Source organism: Pseudomassariella vexata (assembly GCF_002105095.1).
Source record: "Pseudomassariella vexata strain CBS 129021 chromosome Unknown BCR38scaffold_5, whole genome shotgun sequence".
Classification (NCBI taxonomy): domain Eukaryota; kingdom Fungi; phylum Ascomycota; class Sordariomycetes; order Amphisphaeriales; family Pseudomassariaceae; genus Pseudomassariella; species Pseudomassariella vexata.
Genome location: NW_024467960.1, coordinates 837,652 through 855,744, shown reverse-complemented (window position 1 = coordinate 855,744; position 18,093 = coordinate 837,652). Strand labels below are relative to the sequence as shown.

General features: G+C 51.2%; 7 protein-coding genes across 7 annotated transcripts; 3 read left to right on the top strand and 4 right to left on the bottom strand.

Annotated features, from left to right (window-relative positions):
• Positions 1-169: 169 nt before the first annotated feature.
• Positions 170-1,103, bottom strand: BCR38DRAFT_171082 (uncharacterized protein). The gene has a single exon (XM_040853854.1). It carries the CDS (start codon positions 686-688, stop codon positions 206-208), a length of 483 nt encoding a protein of 160 aa, XP_040716973.1. The 5' UTR covers positions 689-1,103; the 3' UTR covers positions 170-205.
• Positions 1,104-2,184: 1,081 nt separating this feature from the next.
• BCR38DRAFT_171061 (uncharacterized protein) lies at positions 2,185-2,821 on the top strand. The gene has a single exon (XM_040853853.1). It carries the CDS (start codon positions 2,289-2,291, stop codon positions 2,691-2,693), a length of 405 nt encoding a protein of 134 aa, XP_040716972.1. The 5' UTR covers positions 2,185-2,288; the 3' UTR covers positions 2,694-2,821.
• Positions 2,822-7,806: 4,985 nt separating this feature from the next.
• Positions 7,807-10,769, bottom strand: BCR38DRAFT_483671 (kinase-like domain-containing protein; the record flags this gene model as incomplete). The annotated part of the gene is made up of 4 exons (XM_040863651.1): positions 7,807-8,028; positions 8,494-9,101; positions 9,170-9,763; positions 9,815-10,769. The coding sequence occupies 4 exons, from the start codon at positions 10,767-10,769 to the stop codon at positions 7,807-7,809; spliced, it is 2,379 nt and encodes a 792-aa protein (XP_040716971.1).
• A 671-nt stretch (positions 10,770-11,440) lies between these two features.
• BCR38DRAFT_483670 (translation machinery associated TMA7) lies at positions 11,441-11,788 on the top strand (the record flags this gene model as incomplete). Its single annotated transcript, XM_040863650.1, has 3 exons — positions 11,441-11,462; positions 11,548-11,637; positions 11,691-11,788. 3 exons carry the CDS (start codon positions 11,441-11,443, stop codon positions 11,786-11,788), a joined length of 210 nt encoding a protein of 69 aa, XP_040716970.1.
• A 600-nt stretch (positions 11,789-12,388) lies between these two features.
• Positions 12,389-13,485, top strand: BCR38DRAFT_340251 (mPR-like GPCR protein; the record flags this gene model as incomplete). Its single annotated transcript, XM_040855770.1, has 3 exons — positions 12,389-12,967; positions 13,034-13,264; positions 13,318-13,485. The coding sequence occupies 3 exons, from the start codon at positions 12,389-12,391 to the stop codon at positions 13,483-13,485; spliced, it is 978 nt and encodes a 325-aa protein (XP_040716969.1).
• Positions 13,486-14,073: 588 nt separating this feature from the next.
• Positions 14,074-15,889, bottom strand: BCR38DRAFT_407987 (major facilitator superfamily domain-containing protein; the record flags this gene model as incomplete). Its single annotated transcript, XM_040858220.1, has 7 exons — positions 14,074-14,493; positions 14,554-14,886; positions 14,964-15,095; positions 15,245-15,420; positions 15,468-15,632; positions 15,686-15,789; positions 15,843-15,889. The coding sequence occupies 7 exons, from the start codon at positions 15,887-15,889 to the stop codon at positions 14,074-14,076; spliced, it is 1,377 nt and encodes a 458-aa protein (XP_040716968.1).
• Positions 15,890-16,672: 783 nt separating this feature from the next.
• BCR38DRAFT_407986 (D-isomer specific 2-hydroxyacid dehydrogenase) lies at positions 16,673-17,734 on the bottom strand (the record flags this gene model as incomplete). The annotated part of the gene is made up of 1 exon (XM_040858219.1): positions 16,673-17,734. One exon carries the CDS (start codon positions 17,732-17,734, stop codon positions 16,673-16,675), a length of 1,062 nt encoding a protein of 353 aa, XP_040716967.1.
• Between the last annotated feature and the right edge of the window lie 359 nt (positions 17,735-18,093).

The following is an 18,093-nucleotide window of genomic DNA, read 5'->3' as shown; positions in this document are numbered from 1 at the left end:
GACATCAGCTGGGTGAGACTTGCCGTTGAACACTCGGCGTTTGAGCAAGGCAGAGAGTCGCCTGTGAAACTGCCCTTGGCAAAACTCTTTATCGCGCAGTTTGCGGCAGTTTCTCTCAAGGTGAACAAAAAACCCAGAGAGCTGGGAGCACCCCCAGCCAAGAAGGCGGCGGGCGGGACCACCGTATGATCCGTGGGCAGACTATCTATTGACAGGACGGGATGCCTGGCGTTGTTTGCACACAAGTTTCCACACAAGTTTCCACAAACCGGACGCATAATTCGCCTCTGGTAGGGCGAAGCTTCTTTGAGACTTCCAGCATTGTCCGTCGGTAACATCGGCCAGCCTTCTGTTGCAGAAGTTGCGTCGTGCCCTGTTGGATTAATGCAAAGGAGTTTAGATGACGGCGTCGTCGAAACTGATGCCGTCTGTGGTGCAAGATCGCTGTCTCCGTTGCGTCGCACTCGCACATGATTGGACCAGGCGGCCAATGTGCCCGTGGAGCGACGCTAGCTTGTCTCGTCTGAAGGCAATTCCTTGGGTTCACCTCGCTGTGTACTCTGTAGATCGCTCTATTTGCATGCCAGGGAGCGCTTGCGTTGACGAAATGACGAACGGGTGTCAAGGTGCCTTTGGTGGTACGCAGCGGACATCTTTGACCTGACGGTGGCACAGTACTTGGATGCATGAGGGCTGGTGGCGACCTAACAATTCCCGCTTCATCTATGATGGTTGGGCCACCGAGATTGGCATGGAGTCTGTTTGTTGTTTAGCAGAAGCACCGACCAATCGACGAGCGGCCTGGCGCTTTTCGCAGGAATTCCTCCACGCGCCACGGGTCGGGATTGTGCGAACCTGACAGCTTGGCTCGTTCATTATGCATTTGGGCGCTGATGTTTCTCATCTTCAAACACCATTAGGTTACCGTGCATTAAGAGAAACAGAAATAGCAATCCACAACAATTACCGCCACAGGTGAGTCGTTTGCCCTCATTACTGCAGTAGAGCTGCAGAAAGTTGGCCGCGTGGGCCGGCATGACTGGGCTGACCAAACTCACGGCGAGCTTGGGAAGCGTCAAGCAATGAGTGGTGGAGGTTGGTTCTCCAATCTCAGCAGCCACCGTGGGCAGTGTGGGCAGAGTGGCCTTGCTGCTTCCAAGTCTCTCGAGCGTTTCGCCCGTCCCTCCATGAGCTTCTCTCCCACGGTAGGGCCGTTGAGCGCCCCGCTTGCCCGCCAACCTCTCATGGGAGGTTCCTCTCCCAACAATAGTCGCCCTCTCAGGCTTGTCTGCGGATAACTCTGCTTTGCCTTGCAAGGTTTGGGGTGACTCTGACTGATGACTGGACTGGCCGAGGTGCGCTGATCCCACTGAAAAGACGTACATGGCCAGTGCAGTGCAGCTGCGGGTGTGTGGCATTGTGGCTGGCTAATACCGCTCAGGTCGTTGCTTCCTGACGTCTTGCTTGGAACGTTCAGGGTCATTTAGCTCTGTGATTCGCTGGGCGCAGCAGATCTTCAGCATCGAGGCTGCTGCATGGCCTCCCCCATGTCCGTGCTGCAGCTTCAGGATTCCAATTTCATTCGTCAATAGAGCATGTCTTTTTTGAGGGATTATCTCCGGAGGCTGCCACCCACACTGTAAATCATGGCCTGGGCTCCAGAGCAGTCGCTCGCCCGGGGTCTTGCACGCAGCAGCAGCAGCAGCCTCGTACATAGTACAGAGTAAAAGGTGGGTTCGACCCAGCCGCGACTTGCCGAAAGTGAGGCTGTCAATCTGTAATTTGTCCTCATCCTCCAGTCATCATGATCAGGAAATTGCCCGTGCAGGGGAAAAAAGGCTGATCCTACAGCCCAATGGGCTACGTCGCCCGTCTGTGGTCATGCTGCCACTTGCGCCCGTTGGACTCGCATTTTGTTCTCGGCGATATCACACATCATAATTTACCTGTTGCGACGATAACGAATTGTTATCCCACCCAATAATCTAGACTTTGGCCTGTGGATCACCGAACTTGTGTACCCAGTGGGTCTGAATATACGGTAGTCATCGAATTGACCACCTGTCAATCAGTGCAATAAGTGATCTTGTCTATTTTGGTCGTGGCGATTGGAGTCCTGAGAATGATGAAGAGCCTGTGTTGTTATACGAGAGCAGAAGTAGCCTTTACTTGCACAGGGCAAGCACTACGTGAATATCTATTCTTAAAGATTGCGCGTCCTACTATTGATGACTTGACTTGAAGGAATCGAGGAATCAAATTTTATTTTGCTACACGTATGTACGTGGATGGGTCAACATTCCTACGTATCTATCTGTGTTCTTTTTATTTCAGCATGTCGACAGCGCCAGTTCCAACTCACCGCCAGTCAAGTGCTTCATACTTTACAACACGTCGTCCGGCACATGTCAGCCACAGAGTTATGCCGAGTTCAAGGATGCCGATCCCTCGTCGTTGCCAGCAATCCCATATCAGCCAGATCTCGTCTATCTATCTTAGTGGTGGTGTGGTATAATTATGGAATTGTAATATTGGGCGCTCTGTTCGTAAATATCCACACCGCAAGGACAGTAAGTGTTACATCACACACAACAATTTGGGGTCTGTTCCCGGGGGATTGGCCAACTGCCGGTCATGTCAATCCTTCCGAGTCTCTAGCCGTCCGAACCAAGATCATGTGGTCTGTACTATGAGACAAGAGCTGGTGTTCTAGAATCTGGGTGTGATGAAGCGCAAGGCAAAAGACAAATACCCACAGGGCCTGCCATACTCGTGACAAGTCAGTCACCACGAACGTTCGTTTCCACAAAACTCAACCTGCCAACCCCACGATGTTGGTATCAGGCAGGTGCGGCTTGCGGCTTGCATGGAGTTCCCGAAACATTGGATTGGCATCGCTTGGGAACAGTCCCTTGCTTCCTACTCCACAACAGCGATGGGCTCCTATGCATGTTGACCGCCACGCGAGAGACGGTGATGGGCAAGCCATATTCCCTGACACTTCCCAAACCGCTTGGACCATTGGCTCTTACTGGGCCTGCTAGTTTGCTCAACATCCTTGCGCTTGTCATCGCAATCGGGGGGCTACCTCGATTCACACAAAACCAAGCTTTCTCGAGACCCTTGCTTTCAAACAAAGCCAATCTCGACTTGTCGAAGGGCCAAGCAAACCCCCCGGCCGGAAAATAAAAAAAGTCACGATATCGACGCCTCCTGTCGGGGCCGGCGTAACGCCCAGATGTGCTTTCCGGTTAAAATGTCCGCTGCAAGTCACATTGCAATTAGAGCAAATATCAGGCGACGCAGGGGCCCAACAACCGACCACAGGAGGATTTGTCGGTTACCTTAGTTTGTATCGCGTGGATTGATTGATTGATTGATTGATTGATGAATTACGACACAGTTCGGGTGAGAAGGTCACCTTGGCAATTCTGATATCGTAGAGTTTTGAATCGAGCTTCTCACTGGATCCTTGTGCCTCGTGACTAGGCGAGGGTAGATCTCAATCAATCGAATACAAACCAGCACAGACCAGGAGCCTTGTGTGTGTGTAGTAGCGAGATGCTTCTACTTCGTACGGATACTCAAGCATCACCCTTTGTTGAACCGAAGAGACAGGTCAGAATTGCCAGCGCCTATGGTGTAGCCGAGGTGTGGTTGACCCTCTCAGTGTCCGGTTCGTGAGCAATCTTGGGAAATTTAGGCTGACTATCTTCTTATCGTGATTCTGTGCTTCGTGGTAATAACCCCCCTTGAACATGAACGACCTCATGTCTTGTCAAGTTGGCTAAGTCTAGCGCGGCGTAGTTTTGCCTGGTGCCTGTTGGTCGGATCCTAGCGTCAAAGTTCGTAAGCTGGGGCCATTCTGTCGGAAACACACCAAGCGTTTGAACGACAGAACTCTGTCGACTCCTCCGGTTCACTCAGTCCTAACCAAAAGTGACGCGTATTGTGCCAGACGCGTTTGTCGTGTTCATCTACACCACGTCGCTGACTCAATGGCTGAGAAGGTTGCCGATCTGAGCGTGGACAGCACACGCAATAACGCACTGCCCGTCACCTAGTAGCGGCAATGCAGTGCGGCATGATAGATGCAAGTGCACGAGGGGGCGCAACGTCTAGCCCTTCACCTTTCTGAGACCGTCGCCCGTTAGTAACTCTATCGACCCCTATTTACAAGGGATTGATTGACTGCTCGCCAGTCGAGATAAGAGAGAACAGCCGTGATGATGCAAGCCCTCAGACGTCACAGCTGATCAAGGCGCGACGAGAGGCCAGAACACCCCCACCAAAGGAACGACAGACTGGGCACAACATCATCAATCTGAAGCACGGCCGCGAGGGATGATGTCAAAGAACTCCTTCGCTTCACTGAGGCAGCTGATGAACAGCGCTACAGAAGCTCCGTCAATGCACAGGAATTATCCGCTGGGCCGCTGGCATATTGGGCCAACGACTGGTCCACAACGCACAGTGGTGACGGGTATGGCGCTTGAGCTGCTCCTCAAGGAGCCCATTTCCATGTAGGTCGCAATACACACTCCACTAGGTCAATCTATACATATTAAATCCATCTTTTTATAGTGCTGGGTCAACGTAGGGGCCGTGCCGCTCGTTTCCCGTTCGTTTGGCGCCGCAGATAGCAGACATAGCGTTTACAAGATGCTGATGAGCATCGTATGTAGGAATCAATCAGCACAGCGGAATCTAGTAGCACTTCGTTCCATGAATGCCAACATCTCGATGCAGGGTCCGCGAACGAGACGGCGGCTGTGTAGTACACAGCAACTTCATTGAATGTGTCAGGATCACGATGTGGCCGTGGCCTCGCACGAAAGCTTAACAGATGGAGTAGTGAGATCAGCACTTTCCGATTGGATAACCAGCGACGACGGAGAAGAGTTGAAGCTCCACAAAAGACGGCTCGAATCCTGCGACTTCGTGTGTCGGTGGTGTCGTAGGTTGCTCGAGCATTCCATCCCTTGGGGGGTATGGCACGTCGAGAGATTTTCAGGGTCCAGTGAGCCTGTTGCTCAGACCCTTTTCGTCGGACCAAGGTCAGTCAATCATCGTTGTTGAGTTTGTACACCTCCCGAGCGCATACATCATCTGCATTCCTGAGCCTTGCACGACATGTATGTACCACACATCTGAGAAGGCAGAATGTATCCAGACAGGTGTGTTTCTAATATTCCATCCCTGACGTTCTCACGAAGCTTGCGTGAGGGCACTCTATTCTTTCTACTCGTACCGTGTCTGTGCTCTAGGCTAGGTCAACCAGGTGGTCGCCCGATCCCAATGAGCCGCCACAAGTGCGCTGGATGGGGGCCTTGGACAGACTTCGGTTTGCCCGCATGGAATCCGCCGCACCGTTTCTCGATCAAGGGATGGGGGCGAGGTTGGACGGATAGTCGCCTTGCGGCCTCGGGATATCCAATGGCCCTCCTTATTCCCTCGACAGCCTATCCAACCCTCAGCCTCCACCCCTCGAGACAAGGCAATGTTTCTTAGTGAAGAACTTCCTGTGCCTGCCCGTACCACCCACGTTATATGAGGTCGGGCCAGACTCAGATCACGTCGGTAAATATTCAAAGACCCGCCGCAGAGACAAGTCAGTCAGTCACGTTGAAACGAGTACATACATGCTGTACGCCGTTACTGGGGCTGGGGTTCGGGAAAGCAAAGGCACGCAACTGGGAAACGTAGGACGAGGGGAATCTGACGTACTGCTGTGTTTGGACTGCTCGATATCGTCGTGCATGCTGCTGTGGCCGCAGAGCTTTTGTCTCTGTGAGCACTAGCAGCAAGCAACATGACACTATAGTGGCCTACTGTATCTCTATCTCCGTCTGATATCCATACATGAACATCTAGTACGAATGCGAAGGAAACTGGATTGCAAAGTTCAGCTTCAAATGCAATATACACATCACATCTGACAATAAAACCAATATCAATATCTTCAAATGCACTCAACCCAATTCACGATCTCGCCTCTCACACGACCACAGCTCCCTCGCTGTCTCCTCCCATGAACAGCAGCGCCCACCGCCTGCAGCCATGCCCTCGTAGCACAGCATCCTCTCTCGTCTCGGCCGCCGGCATACCGAAGCCATGGTCATAGCTGACGGCCCATGCAAGCCGCCGTGGTCGGGTCTCTGCATGTATGTTTCGCGATGACTTATCATAAAATCAGAGAGTCGTTCTGGTTCTGCGCCTTTTCTAGCTTGATTATGCGCGGTTTTCCATGAAATACCATATCCACTCATCTGTCAAGCGGAGCAGATGCGCCTTACATGCTTGCTCGCTTGCTTGTAGTAAATCAGTCAACCAGCTGAAACTCAGCCTCAACCCGGGATACATCTCCCTTCTATGCCTGAATGCATACCTGTGAAATGCCGCGCAGGAGACAAAAGAACCCGGATTATCGTGCATTTTCTATACATGCAAACGCATCCATCTACACACATCCAGGCAGCCAGCGGGCGCTCCAGACTTCATTCTGGACTCCCTTTACTATAGATCGGGTCCAGGGATGGGCCAGTAGATCCCAGAACCAAGTCTGCATTCCAAGGCCAATGAAACTAGGTGACACCAGCAACTCCGCCCTACCCTTTCCCTTTTCCTTCGGCGGCAGATCTGTAACAAGCGGCTTCAAAAGCAAGTGGGCAGCGGCATACCTCGTGCTGCTTCTCCCAAAGCCGTGAGCTCTTTCCAGTTACTTGCCTATGCTACCTGCCCATGAATATTAAGATTGACCGACTGACCGCCAGCCAGCCAGGGTGGTAAAAAGTTTAGCCCAGCGTGAAATGTGCCGAGAAACCTCCATCGTGATACCGTGATACCGTGATACCGTGATAGCAAGGGAAAGAAAATCTCGCCTGAGTGGCGGTAGGCTTGCTAATTTCTGTGTGATCGTAACGGGCCTTCCGAAGTAACTTGATCCCATACACACAGATCGCGTCACGAAAAAGGTTATTGTAACTTGATCTTCGAGTGGGGGAAGGGGACACAGCAGAAGAAGGATTGTGGATGTTGCATATCCTAGATTCTACTATACTCTCCCTAGTTGACTACGCCACTGCATGACCATGCCGCAACCGACAAAAGGGAATCGGTGTGCATGTATGCATAGCACGATTTTTGTCACGCGCGATTGTCTCCTTAATTCTTGATAAGCGTAATGGTGATGACGGTAGCTATCGTTGGCACAAACTGGCGCCGTTTAGACACAGCTCATGTCAGTAACTGGATCCATCCTCGAGTGGTTGCGGGGTTGAAATGACTCGGTGGCGCTCAGTTTCATGTTTCGACACAAATATGTTTCCTATTCGGAAGGTCCGACTATAATGCTCGGGATATTAGGCTGGCTCTGGTGAATAGGGCCTCGGCAAAGGATGGAGAAGTGACCCAGCCACGACGTAAAGAAGCACACCGAGACAGTTCTTACTTATTTTCAAATATCTTCATGCGAGGCACGATGATGATCTGATTGACATCTATCCTTGGTTGCACCATAATTTGCAAAGTTCCATTCTGCAAAGATAAGCAACGGCGACCATTCCATCATCAGCCAGATGACTGATAGGCTATTTTAGAGCTCAGATCAAGCAAAGCCAGCGATGCCACGCAATTGACGCCATGTCGCCGACCTCTTCCATTCCTGTTACGTACTCAATGCGACTAGGCTAATCCAATTCAACCGCCTAACGGTGCTGCGCATTCCTAAGCCGTCACTTGTCAGCTGCAGTACGCAAGCAAGGCATGGCCAAACTCGGCACTCCGTCCACCCCCGCCCCCAATGGACTATCTTGCGGGTGCGCCTACCCTGCTCATAAAGAAGGGATGCTTGAGCGCCTCGGATGGAGTCATCCTCTTGTCCGGGTTAAGAGCCAAACATCGCTCCAGCAAGTCGATAAAATGATTGAGATCCCTGGATTCACTTTCGTTCATGCCTCCAGATGCGGCTGTGAGGCGAGTGCGCAGATCCCGCGTCGGCTTTACAACGGCAAGGGCTCTGATATTCGTCTGCAAGTACCTCGTTAGCAAACACAGCCTTATATTTAAAACTGGGGTATGGTGAAGGAAGGGATTAGCTGTTGAGGAGTCGGCCAATCCTTGGGCCACTGGTCAAGAGAGTGGGCTTGAGGATGTTAGGTCCCGGGGCCCGGGAGACCGAACCATAACCTGAAACGGGCGACTATGCAAGATGTTTGTAGGATTGACCCAAGATCCAGCTGTCTCCAGGGATGCAACAACGGCACACTCATCTCCCCCGATACGACGAGTCGTGTCATCGGCCACTTGGATGAGACAACCGCGCCGCGGCGCTTACAGCTGTGTGTAGTGGATCTGCAGAGAGCAGCCACTAGAGCGCCTTACAAAAATAGAACGAATAAAACAGGTGATAGGTCGGCGATTATGACCAAAATACCATGATTGCGGGTCGCTATAGAATCAAACAAAAGAGACTAAGAAGAAATAGTAACATACCTTCCCAAGCGCCTTATCCCGCTCGACGCTGATGAAGTTCCCCATGTCATCGAAATGCATATGTGACAATTGACCACGCTTGTACAGCTTGGTACTAAACTTGCCACGAATCTCCATAATCGCCTTGAGCATCTGGTTGTTGCTGTCGCCCGTGAATAGAATCTTGCCGGTGTACAGCTCATACAACGTACAGCCAATGGACCACATGTCCACGGCGTAGTCATACGGCATCCCGAGAATGATCTCAGGGGCTCGGTAAAACCGACTGACTAAATATGGGGTGATTTCGGTATGGGCAGTTGCAGCATCCGATCTATCAATAGCTGTGCCCAAGTCGCAAATCTTTAGTATGTTGCGGGTCTCATTGACCAGTATGTTGTCGGGCTTGATATCTGCGTGGATGATGGTGCATTTACGCATGTGAGCCAGAGCAACAAACATCTGGTGGGCGTATGCTCGAGTTGCGCTGAGGTTGATGCCAACGTTGTTTCCAAATTTTCTCAGGACTTCTCGCAGGTTCAAACTCAGATTTTCGAATGCAAGACACAAATGCCCCTTGTGCTCAAAGTGACGCTCGAACTTGACGATATGTTTGCGATTTTCGGGGTCTGAATCGTTCAGTTTCTGAAGAATAGCAATTTCGGTAAACCCCCTTTTCTGAGAGCGTCATTGTTACGCATCATCTTGATGGCCACCAGCTTCTTGCTCGTTATATCCACAGCACGAGCGACGCCGGAGAACATGCCCTTACCCAAGGTCGACTGAACCTGGTAGCGACCGTTCATGATCTCACCGATTCGAATCTTGTAGTACCCTTCCTTGTCGTCGCCCTCGAGAATACCACCCCCGTTCGGTTGAGCCAGGGTGGCAGGGAGCTTTCTGTCATCCGAAGTATTGTCAACTTGAGCAACAGACTTGGGGGCAGCGAACTTTTCCTCGTCGAAGTCGTCCGCAAACATATCAAAATCATCATCTTCGTCATTTGCATTCTTTGTAGGTTGAGGCTCCTCTTTCAGGGCGATCTCGGCTTTCTGCTCGAGAGGAAGCACTTCCCCGTGCGGACCAATGAGGCCGTGGCGACGCTCGTCTCTCATCTCGTCCTCCCTCATGTCCGCTGTTGGGTCATAGTCGGCTGCCGAGGGGCCGTCTTCGTCAGTAGCTCCAGACTTTCCATGTGTGTTGATGAGTTCTTGATCACTAGATATGTCAAGTACAGCAGGGGACATGCCCTCCTGCAAACCGGGAGCTGGCGAGGAAGGAGATGATATGGCTGTGTGCAAGTAAGTAATCGTTCGGGCTTGGCGTTTTGCAGTCGACTTACCAGAACGCGGAGTATTGTCATCGGTTGCACCAGGCGTGCTAGCTTGCGTATGCGCAGGCGATGATGGAGCTGTTCTTTCGCAGGCATGCAAGGCTTGGACAAGCATTGGAGTTGGTCCACGAGACTTGGCGAGGAGTTCCTCGCGGCGGCGACGCCGACGTTCAATCTCTGCCTCAACGTCGAGGGGTTCCTCCCTGCGTTCTTGTTCAGGTCCCTGTGCAGGTGCCTTGGCAGGCTTGTCTTCATCCGAGTGCCCTTTACCAAATTTAGCATCATGTTTAGAAGTACTAGAAGTATCGACCGAAGTCGCCCGCTTGGAGACTGCATGATCCTGTGAATGTTGTGGGCTATCTTGATGACCGTACTTGATACCTCTGCCAACATCTCTGTCTAGGGGTCGCCTGTGGCGGTCGTCATCCCGACGAGATCGATCACCTCGGTTACTACCACCACGTGGAGGTCTATAGGGAGATCTGGAGCGCTTTCGAGGGCGCTTTTCGGGATAGTGGTCACGGTCTCGGCTGTGATCACGCTGTGGATCGCGGTTCCTAGCTCTGTCTCTGTCCCGGTCATCATAGCGAAGACCAGAGGTTGAAGATCGTGAAGACGCCTTGACTTCGTCATCGTACGAGAAGCGAGAGCGGGAGGGTTCGTCGCGGGCGTCCTCGTAGTGTACACGAAAGCGTCGAGGATCGGGGTTCAGTCGCCCGTTGTGACGGAAGTCGTCGTCATTGCGAGATCGTTTGAAGCCTCTGGGCGAGCGAGCATTGTGGTCGAATTTCGTGTCGTTGCCATATTCGGGTGTTCTTGATCTCGAGTGTCTAGCTCGATTTCTGTCCGGACGGTCAACACCAGTTCGATCAATCTGTGGCAGTGAAGTTGCCTTGGAATCACCAACGCCAACGCCGTTTGTCTCCACAATCTCGCCTTCGTCAGAGCTGGATGGGGACGCCATCTTTGAGCTCCCTCTCAATTCGATCAAAATGCTAAGAGAGAACGATGGATCCAATTGAGTCCCTACTCTTGAGACAGTGGACGCAGTGTCAGCAATCAGAACCGGCTAAGAGTTGAGTCGCAGAGAATGAGTCGAACCGGGAGCTTTCTTCAGCCTCTTCTCATCACAACGTAATGCAGGCCAAGACGCGTCGCGGGAGCATGCGGGAAAAGAACAGGCGCGAGGGGATTTCCGACGCGATGTCGGAATCGAAGTCTAAATATTGTACCAGCAAGAAACGTGATGTGGTACTTGACTCGGCTAGGTTTGAGATGTCGTCAATTAATTCGGATCATCGGGTGGATAACTGAGACGCCAGTCTCGATTCACCTCGGGACTGCTTGATTGATCCCTGGAACCTTGCCGGAAGCTGCCGCCAGGCTGCATAACGGAACTACTAATATCCGAGATCCCACAATTGGCCCACTCCTGGCTTACCCCCGCCAAACTGCTTTGTGCCCCGCGGTCGCCGATTTTACTTCTTTTGACCGCCAACCGACCCTTCGAGACCCCGTGGTTCTCGCATTTAAAGACCAGAACCGCAGCGCTCCGTTTTATCATTCAACCACTTTTCCTGTCACCCAAACTGCCTCGCGATCCATACTTAAAGAAAATTTACAAAACATCTCACTATGGGTGGCCAAGGCAGAGATGGTACGTCGGAAATCTGCCCCGCCATTACACCAGCAGAGCATCAGGAAAGAGCGAACATGCATGCTAATTGGGGAATTTCACGTAGGTGGCAAGGCGAAGCCGCTGAAGGCGCCTAAAAAGGTTCAGAAGGAGCTCGACGAAGACGACAAAGCTTTCCTCGAGAAGAAGAAGGCCGGTACGAAATATACGGTCTCGAGGAGAAACGACGAGTTGCTGACAGTTTACCAGAGGCAAAGGCACGAGCTGACATGGCAGCAATAGCGGGAGGCAAGAAGGGCCCCCTGAACACCGGCGCACAAGGCATCAAAAAGAGTGGCAAGAAATAGACAGCACCATCGCTTGATATGGCGAGAGCCGACTTACAAACTCTTTAGAGTAAGTATGTCACGGGAAGGCATAGCGACGGCCCAAAGGACATGGCCTTGATGTCGTAGGTTTGATTTACGGGATACCATATTGCTTAAATGCGACACGATTACAGACTGTATGCCGCGTCTACTTCGTTTTCACATTTGAGTTGCATGCTTCTCCCTTTCGACTCAATATCGACCCTGCAGTCAGATCGAGGCCACCTTCGCGGACAGCTGCCTGGCAGCTGCCCGATATGCGAGCCTGCTTGACATGATCGAACGAGCAGCCAAGTGGGTGGAGATTCAAAAATCGGAAGTGACATGTGCAACCTTCAACAAGTTGCGGAAGAGGTCCCGAGGTCCCAACAAACTCGCAATCCCAGATTCATTCACCACTACAAAGTAAATAAGATGAAAAAGCAAACCATGAAGTTATAAAACTAGAATTCCAGCTTTGAAAGTCCGAATATTTCCATCTCGAGTGGCCAGCCAATCTGTCCAACCTTCTACTGCGGACGAGCCCTGCAACTCAACTTTGAAATTTCCCCAACTCACCCCAAAAGCCAACTCCAAACCATGACCGCCAACCACGATGGCCGGCCGGACTCGGATGCAACCGCAGCAGGCCTCCGGCAACGCCGCCCTTCGGTGTCGGAAACTATCCTGACAACAGCCAAACAAGTCGAAGCCAAGGTCGAACAGGCACTCATCGTGCTCTGGGACGATTTGCCCACTTGGCGGCGCGACAACCACTTCATCAAGCGCGGGTACAGGGTGGACAGCAACAGCTACTGGAAATCCTTCGTCTCGCTCTTCTACATTCACAATGAATCTGTCAACATCTGGTCGCATCTGCTGGGCGCCCTCGCCTTCCCCATTGTCGGTGTCTGGCTGTACAACATCGTTGCGCCCCGATATGGCTCGGCTAACAGTTCGGATGTGCTCGTGTTCGGGTGCTTCTTCGGCGGCGCTGTCTTGTGTCTGGGCATGAGCGGTATGTACCATACTATCATGAACCATAGCCCTGAGGTGGCCAAGTGGGGGAACAAGCTGGATTACTCTGGCATTGTGTTTCTCATCGAGGGGAGTTTCGTGCCGGCTATGTACTATGGGCTGTTTTGTCACGAGACGCTAATGACCGTGTACTTATACATGGTGAGTGAGATCCATTCATATGCGAAGTTTTGCCATCCACGGCGCGGCATCTAATATCGATCCCAGATCATGCTCCTTGGTGCTGGATGCGGAGTAGTCAGCTGGGTCGAGCGGTTCCGTACACCAGAATGGAGACCTTACCGCGCCATGATGTTCGTCGGACTCGGCGTATCAGGTATAATCCCAGTGTGCCACGCGCTGACCATCTACGGTTACCAGGACCTCGATGAACGCATGGGATTGAACTGGGTCCTGCTTCAAGGATTTCTCTACATATTAGGGGCTGTCATTTACGCCGTAAGAATCTCTCCTTATAATGGAATTGCCATAAGGTTAACTGAGTTATCTAGGTTCGGTGGCCGGAACGAAGCTTTCCGGAAACCTTTGACATCTGGGGTAGCTCTCACCAGCTCTTCCACATCCTCATTTTGTTTGCTGCTGCTTCGCATTTGGTTGGTATGGCGAAGGCGTTTGATTATCATCATAATGGCATGGGAAGCCAATGTCAGAGGTGTTAAGGCATAGAGTACAGTACATATAGAGTGGGAAGATCAATGACATTGTGTGGGACTCTTGGTAAGTAGAAAGCATTATAGAAGCATTGGTAAGTCGTTCAATCTTCTTAGAACTAGTAATTTAAGTCATCAGTATGTCTGCTTCTGCCAGCAACACATCATATACTATATTGGTTGTTATGGCTACTTATATGGCTTAATCTACACTGCGTGTGCATCTCGTCACTGAACCATCCCCTCAGAATTCTGGTTGACCATTGGCCTGGTTTGGCCAGGACCGTCCTTAAATAAGCGCAAATGTAGACCTTTGCGACTGCATTAATCCTCTGCACAGTTACCAAGTCCCTGGACCTGGCCTGAACTGTTGCCTGCGACCATCATCGCCTTGCCATGGGTCATGCTCTGCGCTGCAATAGCGTGTCGGGATTGAAAACGGAAATTCATAAATATCATCACGGCGGGGTTCTGCTACAACATTTCTTGGAATTCCTGCCTTATCCGAATCACGTATACGCAATATTCTCTCACTGTATGACAGCCGATTGATAAATCAGTTCCTTCTATGTCGCCATACTCTATGAAACCGAGTATTTAGTGCACATATCTGAATGCCACAATAGCATCACCTCCATGTCCCGTCTTAGAACCCTTGATCTGGGCATGACTAACCACCCCATTCTCCTCCTCGGCCTCAAACTTTCGGTTCTGCTTCCTGAGGTAGTGCTTAATACCCAGCGCCGTGCCAGCAACAACCAGACATGCCCCACTCATAACACCTCCACCAGCATAGTATCGTGGTTTCTGTTCATCCGGGAACATGTAGCTTGTATAGAAATGCGCCGCGCCAGCCGCCATGAAATTGACAATAGCCAGCGCCGCGGCACGCTTTGCACGGGGACGGGGCAATGATGAGCTGACCCAGCTCACGCAGAGATTGTAGGGGGAGTAAGAGCCGGACGTCATGAGGAACATCGAGAAGTACCGACCGCCGGTTGTGGGCACAAACATTGCCTATTCGATATCTTAGCATCACCATCAAACACAATTACTTCAGTCATTCTCGGCGCTTACAAGAATATTCCCCAGCAAAGCGAACATCATCGGCAATACGATATGGTACCCTCGCTCCTGCTTGTGCGAAGCATGGAACGAGGTGAGGAGTGAAACGATGAAGGCGAAGAAGTAGGGTGGGGAGGTAAGGAGCAGCGTCGTGGTGGAGTCGAAGCCTAGCGTGCCTACGATAGAGGGAAAGAAGTTATTGAAAGATTGCGAGGTGATAAGCGCCATCTGCAGCACGACGAACTGGTACAGCTTGGGGTCGATGAGGGCTTGCTTTAAGCCCCACCAGATGGACTCTGGGTCTTCGTCGACGATGCCGGCGTTTTCTTTACGGATGCGCCATTCCTATGCGGAAATATGGGTTAGTTGGCTTTGGTTATAGGAGAGGAAGAAATTAAGAGAGGTGATGAGGGAATACGTACTGCATATAGTTGCAAGTCTCGGGATATGAAGATGTGCTTGCTCTGAAGCGGGTAGTCTATCAAAACCGGTAAGAAGATGATTGCAATCACAACAGTCATAGCTCCTTCTATGATGAAGAGCCACTCCCATGCCTATTTTAAACTCTCGACGTTAGTATGTGTGTTGATGATACCGCTTTAGAACATATCGGTTATGTCTTGGGATAGGAGACTGCCCCCAATGATTTCACACCCTCAAGTAATAACAAGCAAGGGAAAGAAGGACTACGAATTTCACACACCGGTCTTCCAGCGGCACCTTCCATGTTAGAAGTGATGGCGGCAGCTATTAAACCACTAAAAGCCGTTGCAAGCATATTACCACCATACAAGATCGCGATTCGAGGGGGTAGTTCTCGGCGTGAGTACCAGCAGCTCATGAGAACAAACACTGCGGGCAAGAAGGGAGCTGCATCCACTATTAATACTCGTATATAAGAAAATAGGAGTTGGCATTTGACGGACCTTCCACAAGTCCAAGGACGAATCTGATGGTGGCAAGTTGGGCAAAGTTCTTGGTGAAACCCTGGCTCATTGATAAAATGCCCCAGAGGGATGTGATCAAGCAGATGTAGTATGACGGTCGCACTTTTCCGATAATCATATTCGAAGGTACTTGAGTGATGCAGTCTTTTATTCCTCAGCAACATGCCATTGAGACTTCAGGGGCAATATTCATTTACATCCAATGTAGAACATCAACAGGCAGGTATTGTATTCCGAGTTTGTGAGACCCAGTGTCTGCGGCAGACCGACGATTTTGGCACTCGCAATGTTATTACGATCTCTGTTCGTCTGATCAGTGGCTTCCAAGACTTATCTGAGGGGTTGCTTGCTCACAAGATATTGAGAAGAAACAGAATGAACACAACAGGCATCAGAGTCATGTCTAGCCTCTGAGTAAGCCGTCGTTCCAGGAGTCTTTGCTCATCTTGGGTCAAGTGGGAGATCTCCTCTGGCACTGGGAGCTCATCGGGTAGTAAGTTCCTGGGCTTGTCCAAATGTTCCGAGTTACGCTTGTACTGGTGATCAATAAGGTCCGACATAATAGGCCGTTTTAGTGCGGTATACTCTAATTAGAGATTGTATTTACTCGAACGGCTGCCTGACAACGAGAATCGATATATCTACGGGTCGCGATTGATATTCACGCTTCCAACCATAAGCTCAACATAGCGCTCAGCGTAGGAACAAGCTTCCTTCCAACTGGTTCAACAAGAGCTTGCCCAGATAAGACGGCAAGAACAGCAATGGAAACCCCTGTATCGCACCCCATAACACCCCGCAGTATGAACAGTAACCGAGGACTTGAAAGATGCGGGGAAGTGCATTTCCCATGGGGTTGGGGCTAGCGTATCGGCCTGGGGTCTGAAGTGGTTCGTTCATACAGGGTTAGGATAGGCTGTCGACCACTTAGATAATTGATGATTTTGAAGCTGATAATTGCCCCTGATAGGCTGAACAAATCCGAGGTCTATTCTAGATCTTAACAGATATCATCACAGCTTCTGGAGAAAAATCTTGCTCAAGCTTTGAGGTTTGAATCTTTGTCCACAGCTTCAGAACCTCCGTGGTACACTTTATGGTGTTCATGACAGTATTGATAATAAGAACACGAAATTTAGTATAAGTTTCGCATCCTCTATGTAGGGTTATGGCCCTGGAGCCGTCTAACTAGATGCTTCCTCGAATGCCTTCTTATTTACAGGTGTGAAAGGCTCCCCAATGAAGCCCCCATCCTCCCCAACAACAGCTAAGATGTTCCTCATTGCGTTGAGCTCGAAATTGATCCTCGTGTTTAATGCACCGCCTGAAATATGAGTAGTGAGGGTTACATTCTCCATGGCAGCCAGTTCTTTCGAAACCTGAGGCTCATGATAATGCACATCAAGGCCAGCCGCTGAAATCTTTCCGCTATTCAGCGCCTCGACTAATGCTTCCTCGTTTACAACTTGCCCTCGTGCCGTATTGACCAGCCGCGCTCCTGGTTTCATGGCTGCGAAGGCTTCGGTGTTGATGAGATCCTGCGTGTGCTTGTTCAAGGGCGTGTGTAAACTGATACAGTCGGAAACTCCCAGCAGACTGTGAAGGCTCGGGTGAAAGGTTGCTCCGAGCTCCTTCTCAACATTTTCAGGGGCGCGAACAACGTCGTAATAGTGAATATCCATTCCAAGTGCCATCTTTGCCTTGTACGCCAACTTCTTGCTGATGTTGCCCAAACCAACGATCCCAAGGACATGACCCCGTGGGTTCGCAGATATTGTCGCACACAGCTTGTGACAGGCCGTAAACTTTTCAGGGTCGCACGTTCGGGCTGCTAGCTGTGCCCGAGTGAAGTTTCGAAATACCGACAGAACCATGTACAACGCCGTGTCTGAGACAGCCTCGTCACTAGCGCCAGCGCCATTGGCATACCAGATCTTCCTGCGGCCAAGGGCTTCCACATCCGCCCAGTTGTAGCCCGCGCCCGCGGAAGCGAATATTCGAACGGACCGGGGCAGAAGCGAGATCAGCTCGTCATCCCAGTCGCCCATCTCACCGCCTGTCTGGAAATGAGGCCGGTAGATTGCCGAGAAATTGCCATACTTCTCGTCTTTCAGGGCTTGGACGAAAGTGGCGCGGTCTGGGCAGTCGTTTTGCACCACTTGGAACCTTTTGCAGAACTCGTTCTCGTAAAAATCTTGATTGTATTTTATCGGCTCGCCGATATGGAGCACGATGGGTTTGGGCATAGTTGTGTAAGTATATGGTGCAATCGGATGAAACTTTGGACAAGTCCCTGCGTGTCTTTCCTAGGAGCTAGTCGCGGTATCCCTGAATATGAGCTGCTCCTGGCTGACCCTGGTGACGTCTCGCGATGATGTTAACGGGTCGAAGGCCAGCCATGCCCCGAGTCGACCGAGTTCCCCGACCCACGCTGGAGGGGATCATTGGGGAAGTGTGGAGTAGGGAATGATTATAGTGGTATAATGTGGGTACCGGCGAGAAGTCCGAAGGGGGCAGCTGGGCCTGGCCGGGAGATCTCAACGACAACTCAGTCGACAAGTAGGTCCAATTTGGAGACAAACAATACGGGTGACATAATTGGGGG

What these genes read in the sequence shown, in the direction of transcription:
- BCR38DRAFT_171082 (XM_040853854.1), bottom strand. Translation starts at nt 688, where the DNA reads ATGCATCCAAGTACTGTGCCACCGTCAGGTCAAAGATGTCCGCTGCGT.
- BCR38DRAFT_171061 (XM_040853853.1), top strand. Translation starts at nt 2,289, where the DNA reads ATGGGTCAACATTCCTACGTATCTATCTGTGTTCTTTTTATTTCAGCA.